This window comes from Petromyzon marinus, chromosome 61 (assembly GCF_048934315.1).
Source record: "Petromyzon marinus isolate PM22_M1 ecotype Great Lakes invasive population chromosome 61, UKy_Petmar_22M1.pri1.0, whole genome shotgun sequence".
NCBI classification, from domain to species: Eukaryota; Metazoa; Chordata; class Hyperoartia; order Petromyzontiformes; family Petromyzontidae; genus Petromyzon; species Petromyzon marinus.
The window spans coordinates 295,890-314,971 of NC_133727.1; the positions used below are offsets into that span (position 1 = coordinate 295,890).

A 19,082-nucleotide genomic window follows, 5' to 3' on the forward strand; every position below is an offset into this window, starting at 1 on the left:
AATAAGGAAAACTAGGTTGTGATGAGTGGGACAGGTGTGCAGGGTGGCGGAGGGCAGGTTACCGAGGCAAACACTCCAGAGGTTCATACTCTTTGGTTCTATTCGGTAAAGTCACGTAGGTAAAAAATAACAAAAAAATCACGACGTTTCGGCCACAACACAAGTGGCCTTCATCAGGTGAAGGGATTGGACTGTCCAGAGGACAGCGTTGGAGTGAAGACAGCAAGCCCAGGTCGCGTCCTTTAAGCTGTGTGGGAGGAAACAAAAAACGCCTTGACAAAGGAATTAGCATAACAATGACGTGCTGGACCGGCACGGTGGGGGGGGGGGGAGTTTACATAATGTTGGTGTGAAGGGAAATAAGCTTCTGTGAAAGTTTGGAATACCACTACTTGAATAAATATACTGTACCATTGAAAATTAGTTTAAAGTTTGGTTTGATTTAGAACATCTTTCCAATGATTACTTAATTTGAAACCATCCTCTCAGTTGAAATTGTCTGTGTTTGTAAATCTGAATTGCCTCGTGGACAAATCTCTGATAAAAACCCGTGGGTTTGCAGAGAACCTTGATGAGAGAATTATTTTGAGCTGGGTGGTGGTGGGATTCAGGTTTCAAGTAGGAATCTGTGTGGGTGGGTTTCCTGTAGACAGAATGCCCCAGTGAGCCATCAGGTCTCCTCTCAAACAGAACATCCAAGAATGGTAGCTTGCCATCTTTCTCCACGTTATACCACAGGGCACATTGCATTTCGGACCAACACCACCTGACCAGTGAATTAAAACATGTACACCTGGCCCTCAAGAGAAACGGATACTCTGACCGTACCATCCGCCAAGCTGTTTCTCCCTCCATACAGAAACAACCACTTGATACTCCGGTCAAAACCATCACACTACCATATATAGCAGGCGTTACTAAAAAGATCTCCAAAATTCTAAACAAACACAAGATCCTGGTCCGGTTCAATACAGTACACAAAATCCGTGACCTGATCCCATCTGTGAAGGATGTCGTTCCTGACTTACATTACCCCGGGGTTTACAAACTGAGCTGCACCTGTGGTGACTGCTATATCGGGGAGACGAAACGACATGTCTCTGACCGAATTCGCGAGCACAAATCAGATTTGAAACACGGTAGAACGAATTCTTCTGCTGTAGCTGATCACTGTTACAACGCTGTGGGTGATTACGAAATAGTTTTCTCCGATACCAAGGTTCTCTGCAAACCCACGGGTTTTTATCAGAGATTTGTCCACGAGGCAATTCAGATTTACAAACACAGACACAATTTCAACCGAGAGGATGGTTTCAAATTAAGCAATCATTGGAAAGATGTTCTAAATCAAACCAAACATTAAACTAATTTTCAATGGTACAGTATATTTATTCAAGTAGTGGTATCCCAAACTTTCACAGCAGCTTATTTCCCTTCACACCAACATTATGTAAACTCCCCCCCCCCCACCGTGCCGGTCCAGTACATAATGTTATACTAATTCCTTTGTCAAGGCGTTTTTTGTTTCCTCCCACACAGCTTAAAGGACGCGACCTGGGCTTGCTGTCTTCACTCCAACGCTGTCCTCTGGACAGTCCAATCCCTTCACCTGATGAAGGCCACTTGTGTGGCCAAAACGTCGTGATTTTTTGTTATTTTTTACCTACGTGACTTTACCGAATAGAACCAAAGAGTATGGATCCTTGCAGTCACGAAAGCTTAAAATCTAGAATACTCCAGAGGTTGCGATCCAAAGGGGAAAATACAAAGCCAGATTTGTGGTGGTGGTGGTGGTGGTGAGAATCTGAGTGGTCTTTGAAAGGACCAAGAAGAAGACCTAAAGTCACACAGTGGCGACGAGACGGAAGGAAGCGGTCCTCGGAGGTTGACTGTAAAATAGCAGAATCTAGCAAAGGGAAGGAAGTGATGGCATTGGCTGTCGATCGATTGTTTTGCTAATCAAAATATATGAACACATACGCGCACGTGTGATTCAGAACCAACCAGCTCTTTAATTGCATGACGTCTTAGTAACGCTTTACAAAACAGGAGAGAAGATAGATTTGCTATAGTAACAATAATAGTTCTGCCAAGGTAAACATCAAAAGCTATACTTGAGTGCACTTAGATATTATTGCTGTTCAAAGTATCAAGTAGAACACAAAACAGCTCTCATGTTGTAGCCACATGCCTTGGGGCCGCATGCCCAGGCTGACCCATGCACGAGTTCGAAGCTTCGTTGTTGAGCAAACTTTGTGATGAAGTCACCGAGGCAATGGTGGAGCAGCGACACTGCACTTTGAAATGGCCGCCAAAGCAATATTCATCTCGTCACCGTAAGCATCTTAGTTAGCCGCACTGATCGCGACCTGGGGCGGGATATTTTCAGGGCGTTGACAAGGCCCACTGTGCAAGCAGCAGCGTTCAACGCTTGTTGAAGAGGTACCCGGTTTGAAATTTGGCGGGCCACCCCCGGTTAATACTGCAGGGTGTATTCACTGCACAATACTACATGCCGTCTGCCTGCTTCAGATCACGTGTGATGTCTTTTCAAAAACGGTCGGCCATTGCATGCCGGGTCTACACGGTCCAAATTTACAAATGTACCCACAAATTACTCAATTGGGATGAACCGCATGGCAACATCGCCCGTCCCCCCCACCACCCCCCCCCCCCCCCCCCACTGTGAAATTACCGCAGCAGAACCGGCGGCGCCTTCCTTCGTGACAACCCGTGCAGTAAAAGCGAGACAGACACCGGGGTCTCGTTGTACTCTCCAACACACCGGTTGTATGTAGGAGAGTAAACCTACATTTACTCAAATTGTAAATATTGTGGTGGGTTTACTCACCAACACACCGGTGTGCTGACTAGTAACTAATTAGCACGTTTTGTTTAAGTGACAAACCTTACTAATTGTCGGGTGGTGGCGGGTTTAACAACAAATTTATATTTACGCCATCTAACCCAAAAAACCTCTACGATGCAGAATAAGAAGAGTTATGACCTGCAGTGCGGTGAGTTGTGGCCTACGGTATGGTGGTTGAACACAGACAGCACAGACGGGACGAAACAGTCAAGCGATGCAACACAAACACACACGACTTCTCGGTTAACGAAATTTCAAACGCCGGACGCACAGCCTAGACTCGTGACTCCACGACCCGTCCATTTCGCGGATTGGTGCTTTCATTCGGTCAAAGATTATTGCAAAAGTGCGTGCTAATTAAAGTGATAAACAAAAGATCGGACGAAACGAGGTACAATAAAAAAAAGAGGGTAACAGCACACCGCATAAATAACTGTACGAAGAGGAGGCACACATGTGCGCGTGCGTCGCAGTGACAGGCAACACACGAAGCAAAGACGCGAACAAAAATTACCACGAAAACCAAACAAATCTTTCCGTCGCGATATTTACAAGGATTATTGCAAAATATTTTTCAGAGAACATTAACGATTAAAAGCTTTTTTGCTTCTTAAGGTGGGGCTAGGCGACTTAAATGATTCGCATCCTTGAGGAATGCAGTCATTGAGAGTTGATTATCATTGCATGCTTTAAAGAAATTAAAGGAACAAAAACTCCAATATGTTCAATAAATGTAAAAAATAATTAAAAAGAAAATCTTTTTTTTTTCAAACACTTGTGCCATGTGTGCAGAGTGGTGCTCATCTCCACAGGGGGTGCTGAGTTGGAAGGGAAAAGTCCACATTCCTATGGCAAGGACCAGTCTCCCTATAGAGCACCCACTGCAGACTGCAGAAATTGGGGCAAATCATTTCATCTGCCCCTAAGGCGATGATGGGTGGATGGATTGATAATGATGATAATGATGGATTAATGATACGTCTGCTGCTGATGATGATCATTATTATTTGGCAGCTGCTGCTCGTTCAGCCACTCTCGGAGTCAATCCCTGCGATTGCAAAACACCAACACCCACTGCCAATACTCTACAAATCACTCTCAGGCCCATGGCTCACAGCGCCGTCTCTCTGAGCTCGCTCACGCCGTGCCTCTTGTACTGGGCGCCGCCGGCAAGGCGGGCCTTCACATCCCACGGCTTCTTTGGCAAAGTTTCCGGCGCCACGGAGCGCTGCACGGGCTGGGCGCTGTGATTCCCGCCGCCCAGCGCCGGCGCCGTGGACGTCGCCAACGCCAACGTCGGCCTCTGCGGTTTTGCGGCATGGTCGCCCCACGTCGCTTGCCTTAGAGGGTACGGCTGCAGGTGGCGCCGCTCGCTCCGGACTGGCTGCTGCTGCTGCTGATTATGCTGTTGATGATGATGGTGGTGGTGGAAGAAAGGTTGTAGGCGGGGCTCTGGAGCCACGACGGGATTGGCGGATGCTGCCGCCGTCGCAGAAGGTCGGCCCAACAGTCTGATTGGCTGTTGACACGAGACGGGGGAGAGCATGAATCTTGAATCAAGATAACCAATTTGCTATTTTAAATACACGTCTTCCCATTTTATTGTTATTCTTTTTCCTTAATTAACAAATGTCATGATATAACTTCTGTTCCTTAATTAAGATCACAAATTACCTTGGTTAAATCGCCGGTAAACAAAACCCACAGTGGAACCCAAGATGTCTGCGGTGCCAGCTCAGAGCGGTATAGTTTGTCACAGCTCAACTCTGAGTCGGCCTCTAACAATCAGGCTAGGCTCAGGCTGGAGCCGCTCTCGGTTGCTTTCTAAGACGTACGAGCGGCTCAGCCGTGGACCAGCTCAGGCTCAGCTCATGGGAATCCTGAGCACGACTGGGACCATGCTCAGAGCCGGTTCAAGTTAAGGGTGGCTTTGAGCCGGCTCACTTGAGCTGGGAACCAAGCCTGAGCTGAGCCGTGACTCAAGAATGCGGGCATCAGTGTCTCTGCCCACCGATCCACCCAGGGTTATTCTTTGTTTAGAGATCCACTTCAGGGTGTGTGTTGGCAGGCAATCTAATATCATGGCTAAAATATATATTTTTATTGTTATTGTGGACATTTGTTTCCTAAACTTTTTGTCAAGGCATGAAATATTTAACAAAACTGATATGAACAACGGATATTCATGTCATGACGATATTTAAAAAATCGGACGACCCGATAATCATCAGGATTTATATCGTACAACATAACCGAGTGTCGCCAAATCGCAGCAGCCTTGGTGCCTCTATTTGTGCAGGAAGCTCACCAAAGGACAAAAAAACCGATTACAAAGTGAAGGGACACTGAAAGCGCGATAACCATCAAATTGTGAAACGTACTATTGTATCGTTAGAACCGACGCAAAGCCAAACCTAGTGCGGAGAGACGCGGGCGGCAGTGTCACCGCAAGTTACGCACAGACCTGTGCGTGCGAGGTGGAGGAGGAGGTCGTGGAGGCGGTGGATGAGACCGAGTCGGCGCTGCGCTCGCCGTTATAGCGACGCATGCGTGGAGGTGGATCTGTCGAGCGGCACAACAACACGCCGCCGCCGCCGCCGCCGCCGCCACCGCCGCCATCACCGCCGCCGCCACCACGAACAGCACCGCCTCTGTCCTTTAAGACATCTGGCTCAAGAACCTAATGCACGCAGGGGATTCAGAGACCGGGTGATTGTGAGATTGTCATGGCTGATGGCAAAATCACCCAGAATCTATCCTGATCTCATCAGCTCTCGGAAGCCAAGCAACAAATACGCAAGCGAACAAATTCTCGCGTGAAAAATCAAGTGCACAAACAAAAAAATGCGTTCACTCTTCGTGCATTTTTTTGGTGTAGATCTTCCAAACCTGGCTTTTTGTCTTCTTGCGGATGGCCTGCAGGAAGCCCAGCCGCTCCTCTTTGGTGCGGCAGACGGCGGCGGTGGTGGTGGTTGCGGCGGCACCACTGCTTATGGAAACATCCAGTCCTCTCCTTGCACACAGCAATGGGCAGAGAGAGTCAGACTTGCAGAAGCCAGAAATGTTGATATCCATTCATCATCAGCCACGATCTATCCACTGCTGGATGCACACCTCCCCCCCCCCCCCAAGCTAACGTCATCCCCCCCCATGGCCCATTGCTGCTACCACTGCATCTCGCTCTGGCACGTGAATCAATGCCGCGGCTCCATCTCCATGGTGGAGTCTCAATGGATACAAATACAGGATCTACACGGGAATTGCCAGCGGCCGGTCCACACTCACCAGAGGTCAAAGGTAGACATCCGTTTGGGGCAGCCGTGCGCGTCCGAGTCTCGGCTTGTGATCCTGGTGGCACCATCCAATGCAGGCAGATCTGAAAGGGCGAATGAGTGAACAAAATAAAGGGAACAGTAGGTAGGCAGGCACCGCCAGATATGGGCACTGGAGACTACGCTGCACATGGGTCTCCATAAGGTTTTTTTTAGGTTTTAAATATAAATGTGTCGTTGAACCCGCCACCACCCTACACAATTAGTAAGGTTTGTCACATAACACAACGTGTCAATTAACGACACATTTATATTTACGTGATCTAACCCAAAAAAAACTTCTTACGGATAATATTGGTCGTGAAAGCCTATGTGTTAAACTGCACAAGGCCTGTAATCTATGAGAAAGAGGAACTGGATTGGACACAATGGGAATCACAAACTTTATTTAAACTGCAGGAGGAATCCGATGAGACTGCACCTCTTTTTCAGAGATGCCCAGTAAGGGCGTGGGACACAATGTACGAGGGGATGGTTCGGTGAAGACATTTATTATATCGAAGGGAAAAGAACGAAAGGAAGGCCGAGGATCGGGATGTTGGAGGATCTGAAGGAAAGGGTCGAGAAGAGAAGGATGATGATGATGAAGAAGAAGGCAGCCAAGGCCCTGCCCACTAAGGGTGACAAGAAGATGAAGAAACAAAAAGTCCGCTTGCCTGATCCGAGTTGGGGCTTGGATCTGTGAACCCCGTTGCTCGATTCCCGACACACTGGAGTATTCTCTTTGGAGGCTCCCGCCAATGCCAAGAAATCAACATCGCCCGGACAGGCCATCTGAAAATGACATTATCATCATCATCATCAGCTACGACCAAATCCTCTGCTGGGTGAAGGCCTCTCCCAAGCCGTCGCCAACTCTCATGGTTTCACAATGTAGCAACCGGGAGAGGAATACGCGGATAAGTATCGCTATGGAAAATATAAGTAACAACAAAGCAAACAACCTTGGGAATGATGGCCGTACAGACCTCTGCACAGCCTGCACACACGGTGTTATTTATCCTTATTTTGTAAAGTGGGATATGGCAGGACGATGCCCGCCGGTTGAGACTGAACGACAGAGTGGCGGCCAAGCAGAGAATGCGCCCGAGAGGACGTCCACGACAGAAATGGAGCGATTGGAGTGGCTTGGTGTGCGCCCATAACATAAGGTAACTTATCACTGAGGTTTTCACAGCCAATATTATTCAGTAAAGCTTTTTGGGAAACTGCGTCTCGCCATGTTTGTGTCAAAAGACCCTCCCCTCCCCACCCGACAGAGCCAAACAAATCAAAGTGTGTACAATAAAAAATCTAGATACCAACTGCTTGCTCTTGTATTTGCCATTATTACCGTGGACTAGATTACAAAAAGTTCAGCGATCATTGTTACAAAAGGGGTGGGGGGGGGCGCCTCTCATCCTCACCGTGTGTCGATGATGGGGGGCCCGCGCAGGCTGTCGAGAAAGCACTCTCAGAAACGACGGCTTCACGCGCCTCTGCACAGCCTGCGTACACACAGCACAACGCATTCAAGTCCTGATCCCTCCCCGCTCCCCCCGTTCTGGGACTGCGCTCTCACCATCCTAAAACCTCACCCAAATTCCGGGAGAACGGTGGCCAACAGTGGAACAATGCAGACGTCCAGAAAAAATGCCTAATTCGAGACCCCACACATCGTGCACCTCCTGGCCTTGATATTCCTCAAAGACACCGGTGTAACTATTAACCACAACAGAACATCAACAGGCTTGATGCGCACATCCACTAAAGACAAGCCACAGTCGTGTGATTGTAATCCATACAACCCAAACAATGGACCGAATGGTAAACACTGTAGTCTACACTCCTTCAGCGAAGAGCAAAATTAACCCAATTGTCTCCTGAAGCCCTCTTGTGGCTAGCATACCACCGACATTGATGTAGTGACATACGACATTGATGTAGTGACATACGACGTCACTATCATAGGGACATATGACGTCACTACTGTGTTGGCTCGGTATGGGTGCTGTAGGCGGGTGTCACGGAGGTCAGGTCAGGCCGTGACACTCTGCGTGAACCCAACAGGACACGTGACTGGACAAAGGGGGGCTAGGGGCCCCAGGGGGGAGCTTGGGGGTCACGTGGTTGGGGGCCCGGACCTTCCCAAAGGATCGAGAAGGGGAGAGTGGCCTGGGGCGAAGTCGGCCACGCCACGGCAGTTACAAGCGGGGTGTGAACAGAGAGCTGGGCTGTTCAACCCTGAGATAAAGACGCCATCAGCGGTCCTCGAGTCTCCGATTGTCGTTCGTGACCAGGCAACCCGTCACCTGCCCTGGTCACGCTGTGTAGTACTCCCCGAGTGTGAGATTAGGAACGGTGGTCACCACCCTGTATATAATGTTCACGTTGGTTGTTATGCGTTAATAGTGTTGCCTCCAAGTTGAGTGTGCGTCTCAATTGAACCCACTACATCAGCATTTAGCTCCTGAACATGTTGCCATAAGAGAATAGCATATCCCATTGCCATTACTTAAATCATTACAATGCCCTGTAGCAGTCTCAGGGACCCACGGTGGCAAACATCTCTACGTGGCACAAGTTGTACGTTGCACAGGCTTGCAAATGAGTATAGTCTGCCAGTAGGGGGCAACGTTGCTATGTGGATTTTCCCATTCAAGTAATTGGCAGGTAAATTTTGATTTAAAGCTTTCGTGACTGCAGTAATTCACATTCTTAGTATTTTTCGGTAAAGTCACGTTGAAGAGAAACAACAAAATAACAAAATATATATAAAACAATACAAAAATTCTCACGACGTTTCGACCATAACTCAAACGGTCATCATCAGGTGTGTCGGTTTGCATAAATTTATTTTGAAAACGGCATATTTATTTATTTATTTATATATAAAATAACGTTTGCGTCACGCGCAACGATTGGCAGTTTGCCCAGGACTAGTCCATCTATTTTTTGAAAAGAGGAGGGGGGAGACGAAATTTGTTTTTATGTATGCTGTCTGAAAGCCACTGTAAGCGTGAACAATCAATCAAGAACTGAAATGATTTATCAAATCTTTCCAATGATTGCTAGGATAGAATCCATCTTCTCGGTTGAAATTGTCTCTGTGCTTGTATATGTGGATAGCCTCATGAACGAATCTCTCATGGAAGCCAGATGGCTTACAAAGAACCTCCGTCTTGGAAAAGTCAATGGCATGTGAGCCTACTGAATTAGAACAATGATCTGCTACGGCCGAGGTGTTGGTCCTACCGTGTTTAAGGTCTGCTTTATGTTCACCCTGGTGTCTACAAACTAAGTTGCCTCTGTGGTAGTAGTTACATTGGAGAAACCAAACGCCATATCTCGGACCGCATTCGTGAACATAAAGCAGACCTTAAACACGGTAGGACCAACACCTCGGCCGTAGCAGATCATTGTTCTAATTCAGTAGGCTCACATGCCATTGACTTTTCCAAGACGGAGGTTCTTTGTAAGCCATCTGGCTTCCATGAGAGATTCGTTCATGAGGCTATCCACATATACAAGCACAGAGACAATTTCAACCGAGAAGATGGATTCTATCTTAGCAATCATTGGAAAGATTTGATAAATCATTTCAGTTCTTGATTGATTGTTCACGCTTACAGTGGCTTTCAGACAGCATACATAAAAACAAATTTCGTCTCCCCCCTCCTCTTTTCAAAAAATAGATGGACTAGTCCTGGGCAAACTGCCAATCGTTGCGCGTGACGCAAACGTTATTTTTTTATATATATATAAATAAATATGCCGTTTTCTAAATAAATTTATGCAAACCGACACACCTGATGATGACCGTTTGAGTTATGGTCGAAACGTCGTGAGAATTTTTTATTGTTTTATATATATTTTGTTATTTTGTTGTTTCTCTTCAACGTGACTTTACCGAAAAAACTAAGAATATAATTGGCAGGTAGTTTTTTTTAAGTTAGGAAAGTTGCCTAACCATGAGGCCAGCACACACAGCTGTGATGAACCCCCTTAGAGAGAGAGCGAGGCACGCAGCCCTTGGGCTCACACGCACTATCCCAGCAGTGTCGGCTCAGTGTCTCCACGGCGACTACCTTCGCATCTCCCGCACCACAGTCGACGCAGGAACAGGAACCGCCGCCCGTCAGCGTCCCTACCGGCGCCTCGCACCGGCGCCTCCTCGTTCCCTCCCTCTCGCTCTCGGCGCCGCCGTACGAATGCCGCGTGCCGGCCGCCACTTGCCCCAACGCTCCTGGCGTCACCGCCGCCACCGGCGCTGGCACCGCCGCCGCCGGTCCAGCATTGCGCCACCTCAGCAGCCGGCCCTCACCAGCAACTCCCACCTGGCGGCCGTTCCTCACGGCGCCGCCAGCGCCCGTCAGCGGCGGCGGTGCCGCGGGTCGCCGGACGAGTGAACCCACCGACTCGGCGAGGGCTCGCGGTTCGTCCCTCGGTTCGATCGGCACGTCGACCCGCAGCAAGCGGTCCTCCACCATGGAGCGGGCATAAGCATCCCGCCTCTGACGCTGCCCGCTCGACTTAAGGTACCGGCAGCCGGCGCCGGCCTCCGAGCTTCTCGGCGACGTAGCGATCGACTCGGCGCTTTCCTTCCACGAACGGACGCCGGCAACGCCACCGGCAGGATTGGCGGTGGACGCAAGCTCCGCGGTGTCGCTGCTGCACGAGAGACGCTTCTCTCGTCCGCTGAGGCTCTGCTCCGAGCCACTGCTGGTCAAGGTTTTGGCACCGGTCGGCACAACCGGGACGGCGCCCAACGAGCGACGCTTCTCGAGCGCAGGCGCGCGTCGCGTGGAGACGCGCAGTGGTGCGGTCGTGCCGTTGATCGGCGCTGGCTCCCCCGATGAGACCTGGGACCGCCCGCTGGTTCGGAGTGACGGGAGCGCGCCGTTGAGTTGCTCGCTGGAGCTGGCGCTGTCGTGGTGCCGCAGTGGGTGCGTGCCGCTGCCGGTGGTGGGAGGCTGTGGCAGGGAGGAGGGCGATCCTGGGCAGCGATTGTTGTTGTCGCGGTCGTGGTTGTTGTTGTTGTTGTTGTGAGCGGGGAGAGTGGCGGAGGTGACGCTGGCAGCTGTAGCCAATTGTTGTGCGCCGCTCCTGGAGTTGTAATCCACAGAGGGGGCAGTCCCGGCATCCTCGTTTTCCCGAGGGCTTTAATAGCAAAGGAAATAAAATGAGAGAAAATAAATGATAGGCGCCTCACTATTAACCACCCCAGTAGCAAAGCGTGGTTGGCAGGGGCCCTGGTATAAAGGCTTAATAGCAATAATAATTTAGTACATTTGGTGTTCGAGCAATTTGTATAGCCCAATGCTATAATGGAGCGGCAATGTTTTGCAGACAATCAGGCATAGTTTGACAGTAGAAAGCGATAAAAAACACAACTTGAAAAACAATTATGGAGCGAAATTAAACCGTCAAAACTCATATGGGCGATAATGGTTATTTCGGACCTTTCTTGCCAGTATCAAAATAGAAGAATAGGTTTTATCCGTTCTGACAATAAAACAGGTGTTAAGATGTATATATTATCAGAGCATGTTTTTGTTTGCATGTTCACCAAAAGTACGTGTGGTTAATGCAGACAGGATTCCGTTTTTGTAACATATTTAACACCTGTTTTATTGCCAGAAAGGGTAAAACCTATTCTTATATGATAATCGTCATATTGCAGACTGTTATTTCGTATCGCGGTCTATCGTGAAATTATTATATCGTGGTAACAGTATGAACGGGTCCCTCTGTAACGGAGAGAACGGGAACCACGACCGGTGTGTGTGTGTGTGCGCGGGGGCGAACCTGTGCTGTGCGGGAGATCCGTGCTTGTGGCTGGGATGGGCGGGAGGGCAGTCCCGCGTTGGGCGGTCCAGCAGGCGCTGTGTGAGGAACGCTGGGTGGTTGAGACTGAGTCCCGCGTCGAAACGCTCCTCCGGGTCCAACCGCAGCAAGTTCTGCGTGCGTAGCGACACGGCGCGCACAGATGCGCAGACACGTGTGCATATATAGGCACACAAAGTCAAATTTCGACCCATTTTATACAAGCTAATGACAATTAATTTAATTATAATGAAATAAATTTGGTATCCGCGCATAGTCCGAGCGCGCAGGGCTATCACGAAGGCGCTGTGCTTTTTTTCTCCACTGATAACTAATGTATTTATAACCTCTTTTTGTGCTTAGGTTGTTATCCTTCCTCCCGCGCTTCCGATTAGCACGGTTGGCTACGTACGCTGCGAAAGAAGTTCAACATATATACAGGTGCTTAAAAAATGTTAATGCTTCGGAGAATTTCCAACAATACCACAATAAATATGCCTCTGGGCTCTGGAGACCACCTGGAGAAGATTCCAGGCCATGTGTTGATGGTGAACAAGTGGTGATTCTGACTTTTTGAAGCTATTAACATACATTTGCTATTCAACACGTAGGCTTTCGCGACCAATATTATTCATAATAAAGGTTTTTGGGTTAGATCGCGTTTATTTATAAATGAGTCTACAACTCATTACTAATCATAACCAATGACTGATTACTAATCGATTATATAATTACAATACCCCCCCCTCCGCCTCTAATCACTGCACCTGATATGAGTTAAGTGATGACGTCACCCTGCTGCTCTATATAAAACCGGGAGGAAGCGAGGGCTTTACCATTCTGGCGAATTGCCCAATGATGCTGGATGTATTTACCAGCGAAACGTCGTACTCAAACTGTAAATGTGGATTAACTCTTCAACACACCGGTGGGCTGAAGTAGTGAATTATTTGTCTTTTGTCAACGTGACACTTTTTTTGCTGATTGGCCGTGTCGGGTGGTGGAGGGTTACGACACATTTATAAATAAACGCGATCTAACCCAAAAACCTTTATTATGAATACATTTGCTATCATGTTACAGTGCATTATCCGTTCTTTTTCCATTAAAAACGATAGTCCCATACAAGTGTTAACATTTTTTTAAGCACCCTGCATATATGTTTGACAGATAGATGTAGTCTGCCAGTAGGAAGCAACGTTGCTGTGTGTAACCACAATTGAGTAATTTGCGGGTGATTCCCACGTGCGCACATAGACCGTTGCGGCTAGCGCTGTGAGCGAGACCCAATGAAAGCTGCCATTGTACACAAGGGGGCGGCGGTGTGGCACGAGGTGGCACGAGGAGGGGGTGGTCACACAAGGGGGGGTGGTGACACGAGGGGGGTGGTGACACGAGAGGGGTGGTGACACGAGGGGGGGGGGGGTGGTGACATGAGGGGGTGGTGTGACACGAGGAGGCAGTGTGACATGAGGGGGTGGTGACACGAGGGGGGTGGTGACACAAGGAGGGGGTGGTGACACAAGGGGGGGGTGGTGACACGAGGGGGGGTGGTGACATGAGGGGGTGGTGTGACACGAGGAGGCAGTGTGACATGAGGGGGTGGTGACATGAGAAAACTCGACGCCGTGTTGGCCTTCATGAGGTGCTTGCAAAAAGCAACTGTCCAAACAGTCTGTTCAAGCTATAATGGGGATCTTTGTTGTTGCTAATGTTGCTGTCACTGTGGTTGCTGTTGTTGTTGACTTAGCAACAGCCATTACCTTAATGAGGTCGAGCATCACACCACTGAGAACACCGAGGTATCTTCGCTCCAGCGTTTCGGGATAGACAACGGTCGGGAACTGGAAACAAAGAGACCGAAGAAGGGGCATGAGTTCAGATCCCAGCCAGAGGTCAATTTATATCAGAATCAGAAGTTTTATTTACACTGGAGGAATCCCTTGAGCTATTAAGTTATTTTTCACAGTTGTCTAGTAAAGGGGCGGGTCAGCAAGTTACGACAAACAATACAAAAATAATCATTACCAACCTCTTCATCGTTATCAAGGTTAGCAAGGCACGGTTCTGCCCACACCACCCCTTTCGTTTATATGTCACAGTGGCGTACACACACACGTACACACAGCTCTCCTCACCTCCGATGAGCATGGCCGGCTACGTACGGTGCGAAAGAAGTTTCAACATACGTACGAAGATGAATACCTCGTTTTTCATTGGCCCCTGGCCCTGCTTGGCCACGAGCCAGATTCAGACATCTTGTGAGGCCAGAGTAGCACGGTTTGGTTCAGGCTCGGCTCGGCGAATAGGCAGCGGGGAAACCACCCGCACTGCGAGGGCCCCTCTGTGCCATCACGGCTCGGACGTGCCAGTGGAGAAGGGGTGTACGTGTGTGCGTCTCCCACCCTCAGTCCATGGAAGCGTGGGTTCCTGAGGAACAGCTGTCTCTGGTCAGGCAGCAGAGGTCCCAGGACCCGCTGGATGGTGTAGAGCTGGTCGATTTCGCTCTCGCCGGGAAACAAGGGCTGCCCGTCGCTCAGCTCGCCCAGGATGCAGCCCACGGACCACATGTCCACCGACTTGCCGTAGGGAGCGCTGTCGAATCAAATTCAAACCGTTAGTGCGGTGCGGTGGCGGCGCTCCTGCCTCACAGCAAGAAGGGCCTGGGTTCATTTCTGGACTGGAGCGCTTTTCGGTGTCGAGTTTGTACGCTCTCCCCCTGTTCTTCGTGGGCTCCCCACCACCCCCCCTCCCCCCCACACACAATGTAACTTTTCATGGTTCAACATCAAAATGCTGAAAAATTACCTGGAAATGACTCAATTGGGATTACAGGTAGCAAGATTGTCATTCTATGGGCAGGGCTTCCGGGATAAACAAATGTAATAACAAAAAGTACATTGACATTTGCGTCTTTGCTATTGTAGTGTTGTAAAGACGAATACACTTCTTAGGAGGCACACTCTGTCTATTGTTATTCCTTCCTCATAAAGTCCTTAACACACACAGAGGGGTATACGGTCCCCTCACCCGATACCCTAAGGAGGTACAGCCTCCGGACTCAGCGTAACCTACACACAGATCTTTCTGATACCTAAAGAGGTACAGCCTCCTAGCTTGGCGGGACTTGCAAGTCTACCGCTAACCTCCTTGATACCTGAGGAGGTACAGCCTCCTAGCTTGGCGGGTCTTGTACGCCTACCGCTAACCTCAATACCTGAGGAGGTACAGCCTCCTAGCTTGGCGGGACTTGCACGTCTACCGCTACCCTATCCCAGAGTATTCTGGCTGGGACCTAGGGGAGGCTATCTGACCCACCGCTGGTCCGGTGAGTCCTGACCACTTGATACGCCGAGCCTTAGCCCTCAGAAGGGCTGGAAGGCTGGTCCAGGGTCCTAGCTAGTCTTCAGCCCGGGCTTCGGTCTTCGTGTAAGGACAGAACTCCCCGAGCTCTCTGCGGTCACCCTTCTTATACTCGTTTGTGGCCAGGTATAACCAATCCCACATTCCCACGTGGAACTAGCTGATTGGTTCTCCCCAAACTGTGGCTACAATCCACTTCACCTCGTCTGACCCAAACCGTTATGTACACCGAGGTAACGCTGTACTGCCCCCTTGATACCTGGTGGCAATGCAGGTTACTGAACAGTACGTGGTTAACACCTCTACATTATCATAAAGGTGCTACGCTTCATAGACGAGTATCGTTTGCAGTAGTTTCAAAGTAGCACGGCAATGTTCTTACGTGGAGGGGGCGAGGGGGGTGCGAGGAGGGGGCGAGGGGGGGGGCGAGGGGGGGGGCGAGGGGGGGGCGAGGGGGGGGCGAGGAGGGGGCGAGGAGGGGGCGAGGAGGAGGCGAGGGGGGGGCGAGGAGGGGGCGAGGGGGGGCGAGGGGGGGGCGAGGGGGGGGGCGAGGGGAGGCGAGGGGGGATGAGGAGGGGGCGAGGAGGGGGCGAGCAGTGGGTGAGTGTGCGACTTACTTGAGCAGCAGCTCTGGGGAGCGGTACCAACGCGTGGCCACGTACTCGGTGTAGTTGGCGTTGCTGCCATCAGACAGGTTCCTGGCGAAACCTTGGAGATGAGAGGAGACATGTTCTCATCCGTTCAGTCGTCATCGCTGGGAGGTGGCCGGGTGACATGAATAAGACCCGCGCTATAATGGAACATGAATGTGTGTGCGTGTTGCTGTGTATGTCTTCATGTGTCTCGGTGCCCGTTTGTATTTCTCCGTGTCTCTGTGTGCATCTCCGTGTCTCCGTGTCTGTTTGCCCAACTGCGCATGCACGACCGAGTAGGTTGAGAGGGCAGGAGTGGGGGCCGACGGCTGATCTCTGCCACACTGCGCCACAACCAATGTTGAAAATCACTGATCTACGTCATTAACAACTGATCCTAATTGGAATTTTTCATTCATCCATCTTTGGACCTCATTTTTATTCAGGGGACATGACTTGAGCCACGTTATATCGGGCTCTTACTGTACATTCGTCAACAACACTGTGGCCTTCAATGGAAAATAAAAATTCTAATAATAACATTCTCAGTATTAAAATCACGTATCATAAGACACACAGATGAGAGCTCACCAAAGTCACACAACTTGAGGACGTCATCCAAGCCAATGAGGAGGTTCTCTGGCTTGATGTCTGCAACAGATTGCAAGAAAAATAGTTGGTTTACTTTCCAAAACAAACTCAAATAACTTTTCAAAGACAGATTCGTCAACAACACACAGAGACAATTGCGATCAAGCGACTAAAGTGAATTATAATGATGGTCTGGAATGGCTAGGAAGTTGACATTTGGACAACTGTAGCGAGGTATAGGCCTCCCCTCAAACTTTGGGGAGGCCTTCATCCAGCAGCTGATTGTGGCGAGATGTTAAATACACCGCTTGGTATACAGAAAGTCGTGGGTTTGATCCCGATACCTGTATATTTGAAGTTTGCATGTTCTCCCCATGGTTGCGTGGATTTTTCTCCGCGTCCTCCGATTTTTCTCCCCACATTTAGAAACATGCGTTTAGAGTATTTGGCTGCTATAAATTTCCACGTGATAAGCCACTTCATTGAGCAATCATTTGTGGCCAAGTCGCTTATGAAGAAGAACTATACAGCTCAGTGGGCCGTACCTTGCAAAATAAAAGTTTTTTTTATAGTTTTAGATTGCAAAACGACCACAAGAGGTGAAGGAGAGAATTGATGGTCAAAGGGTCACTGACATCAGCTCAGCGGTCAGGGTTAAGGGTCTGACAATGGTTGATGAGGACAAAACATAAACATCTGGAATTCTGTCACTTAAAATGTCCTTGGTTACGCTTTCAATCTAACTCACAATTTACCACTGAGCTGTCGATTCTTTGTAACATCGTTCGCATTTGACATGCATCCTTGTATATTTTACATAATAGTACAATAGAGTGTTTCTGTTCCATGTTTCCGTAACTGAATTGCCCGGTTAAAAATAATACACCCAAGCCAACATATACGCTATGGGAAATGCATTATTTAACAATTGATTTGTGTTTATGTCCTGAAAGTGTCCTCAAGGTCAAAGTTATTTCCTGCTCAAATGACACATTGAGGGTAGTGGAAAATTTGGAAGAACCCTCTTGAAGAAGTCTTGAGGCTTTCCTGGGTTAACCAGGCACGGTAAAAAAATAATAAATAGGAAAGATAATCTCAGCTCCCCTGCTCTGCTCGCAGCAGAGGGGTGCGACTTGCCTCGGTGGATGATGTTGTTGTGGTGGCACCAGTGAATGGCCTTCGCAAGCTGGTAGATGTAACTTCGGACCTTCTCTGGTGGAACTCCGTTCGGCAACTCCTCCAGAAGCTGAAGCATGTTCTGAAGAAGACGGGAACGGTCGTGGGAGGGTCGGGGGGCAGGCAATTGGTGCGAGTCATCATCAGTCGTGATCAATCCACTTCTGGATGAAGACCCCGGGGTGGGGGGGGGGGCAACCTGCCACAATCTCTCATGATCCTGCGATGCAACAATTCCGAGATCTGATGAGGTCGGGCACATTCCAGGTAATTTGATCACGGACTATACAACAGTTAAATAACCCCTATTGTGATTGGTATTATTGTTGTTCCCTATTATAACGTGACAAGCTTGGTTACAATGGGGCGAAGGAACAAATGCTTGCCGCCACGCTCAGCGAACCGCACCGATGGCTCTGAATGCACCACCTCACCTGTTTAATATTTTCCTTCTGACCATGAAGCAACACGAGGGCTCGCTGTGTAACACACACAGGCATCTTTTCAGAACTATCGTCAGCAAAGGAGAGACAGCTAGAGGCGCTGGTGTGTTTACTTTTAATTAGAAGTGTTTGGTCCTCATAGGTTGAATAAGCCAAATAAGTAAAAAAATGCAGAAAATGTAAGATGATGTGTTTTTTTTGTGTGCAGTGGTTGTTGACTGCTCTGGGACCATCAGCTCCCCATACTTAATAACTCATGGCCGAAACCCGGGCTTAAACCCAGCATCTCAATGATGCTCACAAGGATATCATGAATACCCTGGAGAGTGTTTACGACACAGCTGTGATGAATCCTGTGAATAGAAGACACAGTTACCCAGGCCATATGCTTGGACGCAGGTTCCCAGCAGTGCTAGCTCAGTATCTGACACAACCATTATGAGAGAGAAACACCCAGCTCCAGAGTTAAAACATACGCTCTCAATCGTGCCGACACGGCCATCATGAATCCAGCAAACTAGCCTAAACTCATTATTCCTGCGATGGAAATTCAGTGGCTCCAACACCACGTGGCCATTATGAGCCTTGCTACCTCCCATAACGAAAGACACCTTGTAAACCCCCGGGGCAAGCAGTCAAGCAGACAAAGAGGCCGATGTGTGTGTGCACGCGTGCGACAGGCACAGTCACGCAACTCTGAGCTGCTATGAAATTAAGCGGCGCGTCTCACACACACACTCTCTCACGCTCACACGGCAAACACCTGCCCCCATGATAATGAGTGAGCCGTTGTTCTTCGGCAGAGGTGGGCAATTTTTTGTCGCAGGCTGCCAAGTCAACAAGCTTGTGTGTGTAAGTGGCTCAGGGGGGC

The 19,082-nt window shown here is 49.2% G+C and overlaps 1 protein-coding gene across 1 annotated transcript in view; it reads right to left on the reverse strand.

Annotated features, from left to right (window-relative positions):
• Positions 1-1,992: 1,992 nt before the first annotated feature.
• LOC116955732 (uncharacterized) overlaps positions 1,993-19,082 on the reverse strand; it is a 59,854-nt gene continuing 42,764 nt past the window's right edge. The window contains exons 6-18 of the mRNA XM_032977000.2: positions 17,730-17,850; positions 16,593-16,652; positions 15,987-16,077; positions 14,412-14,601; positions 13,770-13,850; positions 11,989-12,140; positions 10,269-11,340; positions 7,608-7,688; positions 6,858-6,975; positions 6,155-6,245; positions 5,759-5,882; positions 5,334-5,549; positions 1,993-4,388 (exon numbers count right to left, since the gene is read on the reverse strand). Of these exons, the coding sequence (XP_032832891.2) occupies positions 3,981-4,388; positions 5,334-5,549; positions 5,759-5,882; positions 6,155-6,245; positions 6,858-6,975; positions 7,608-7,688; positions 10,269-11,340; positions 11,989-12,140; positions 13,770-13,850; positions 14,412-14,601; positions 15,987-16,077; positions 16,593-16,652; positions 17,730-17,850 (2,805 nt within the window). The 3' untranslated portion in view covers positions 1,993-3,980. The remainder of the gene's footprint in view (positions 4,389-5,333; positions 5,550-5,758; positions 5,883-6,154; positions 6,246-6,857; positions 6,976-7,607; positions 7,689-10,268; positions 11,341-11,988; positions 12,141-13,769; positions 13,851-14,411; positions 14,602-15,986; positions 16,078-16,592; positions 16,653-17,729; positions 17,851-19,082) is intronic.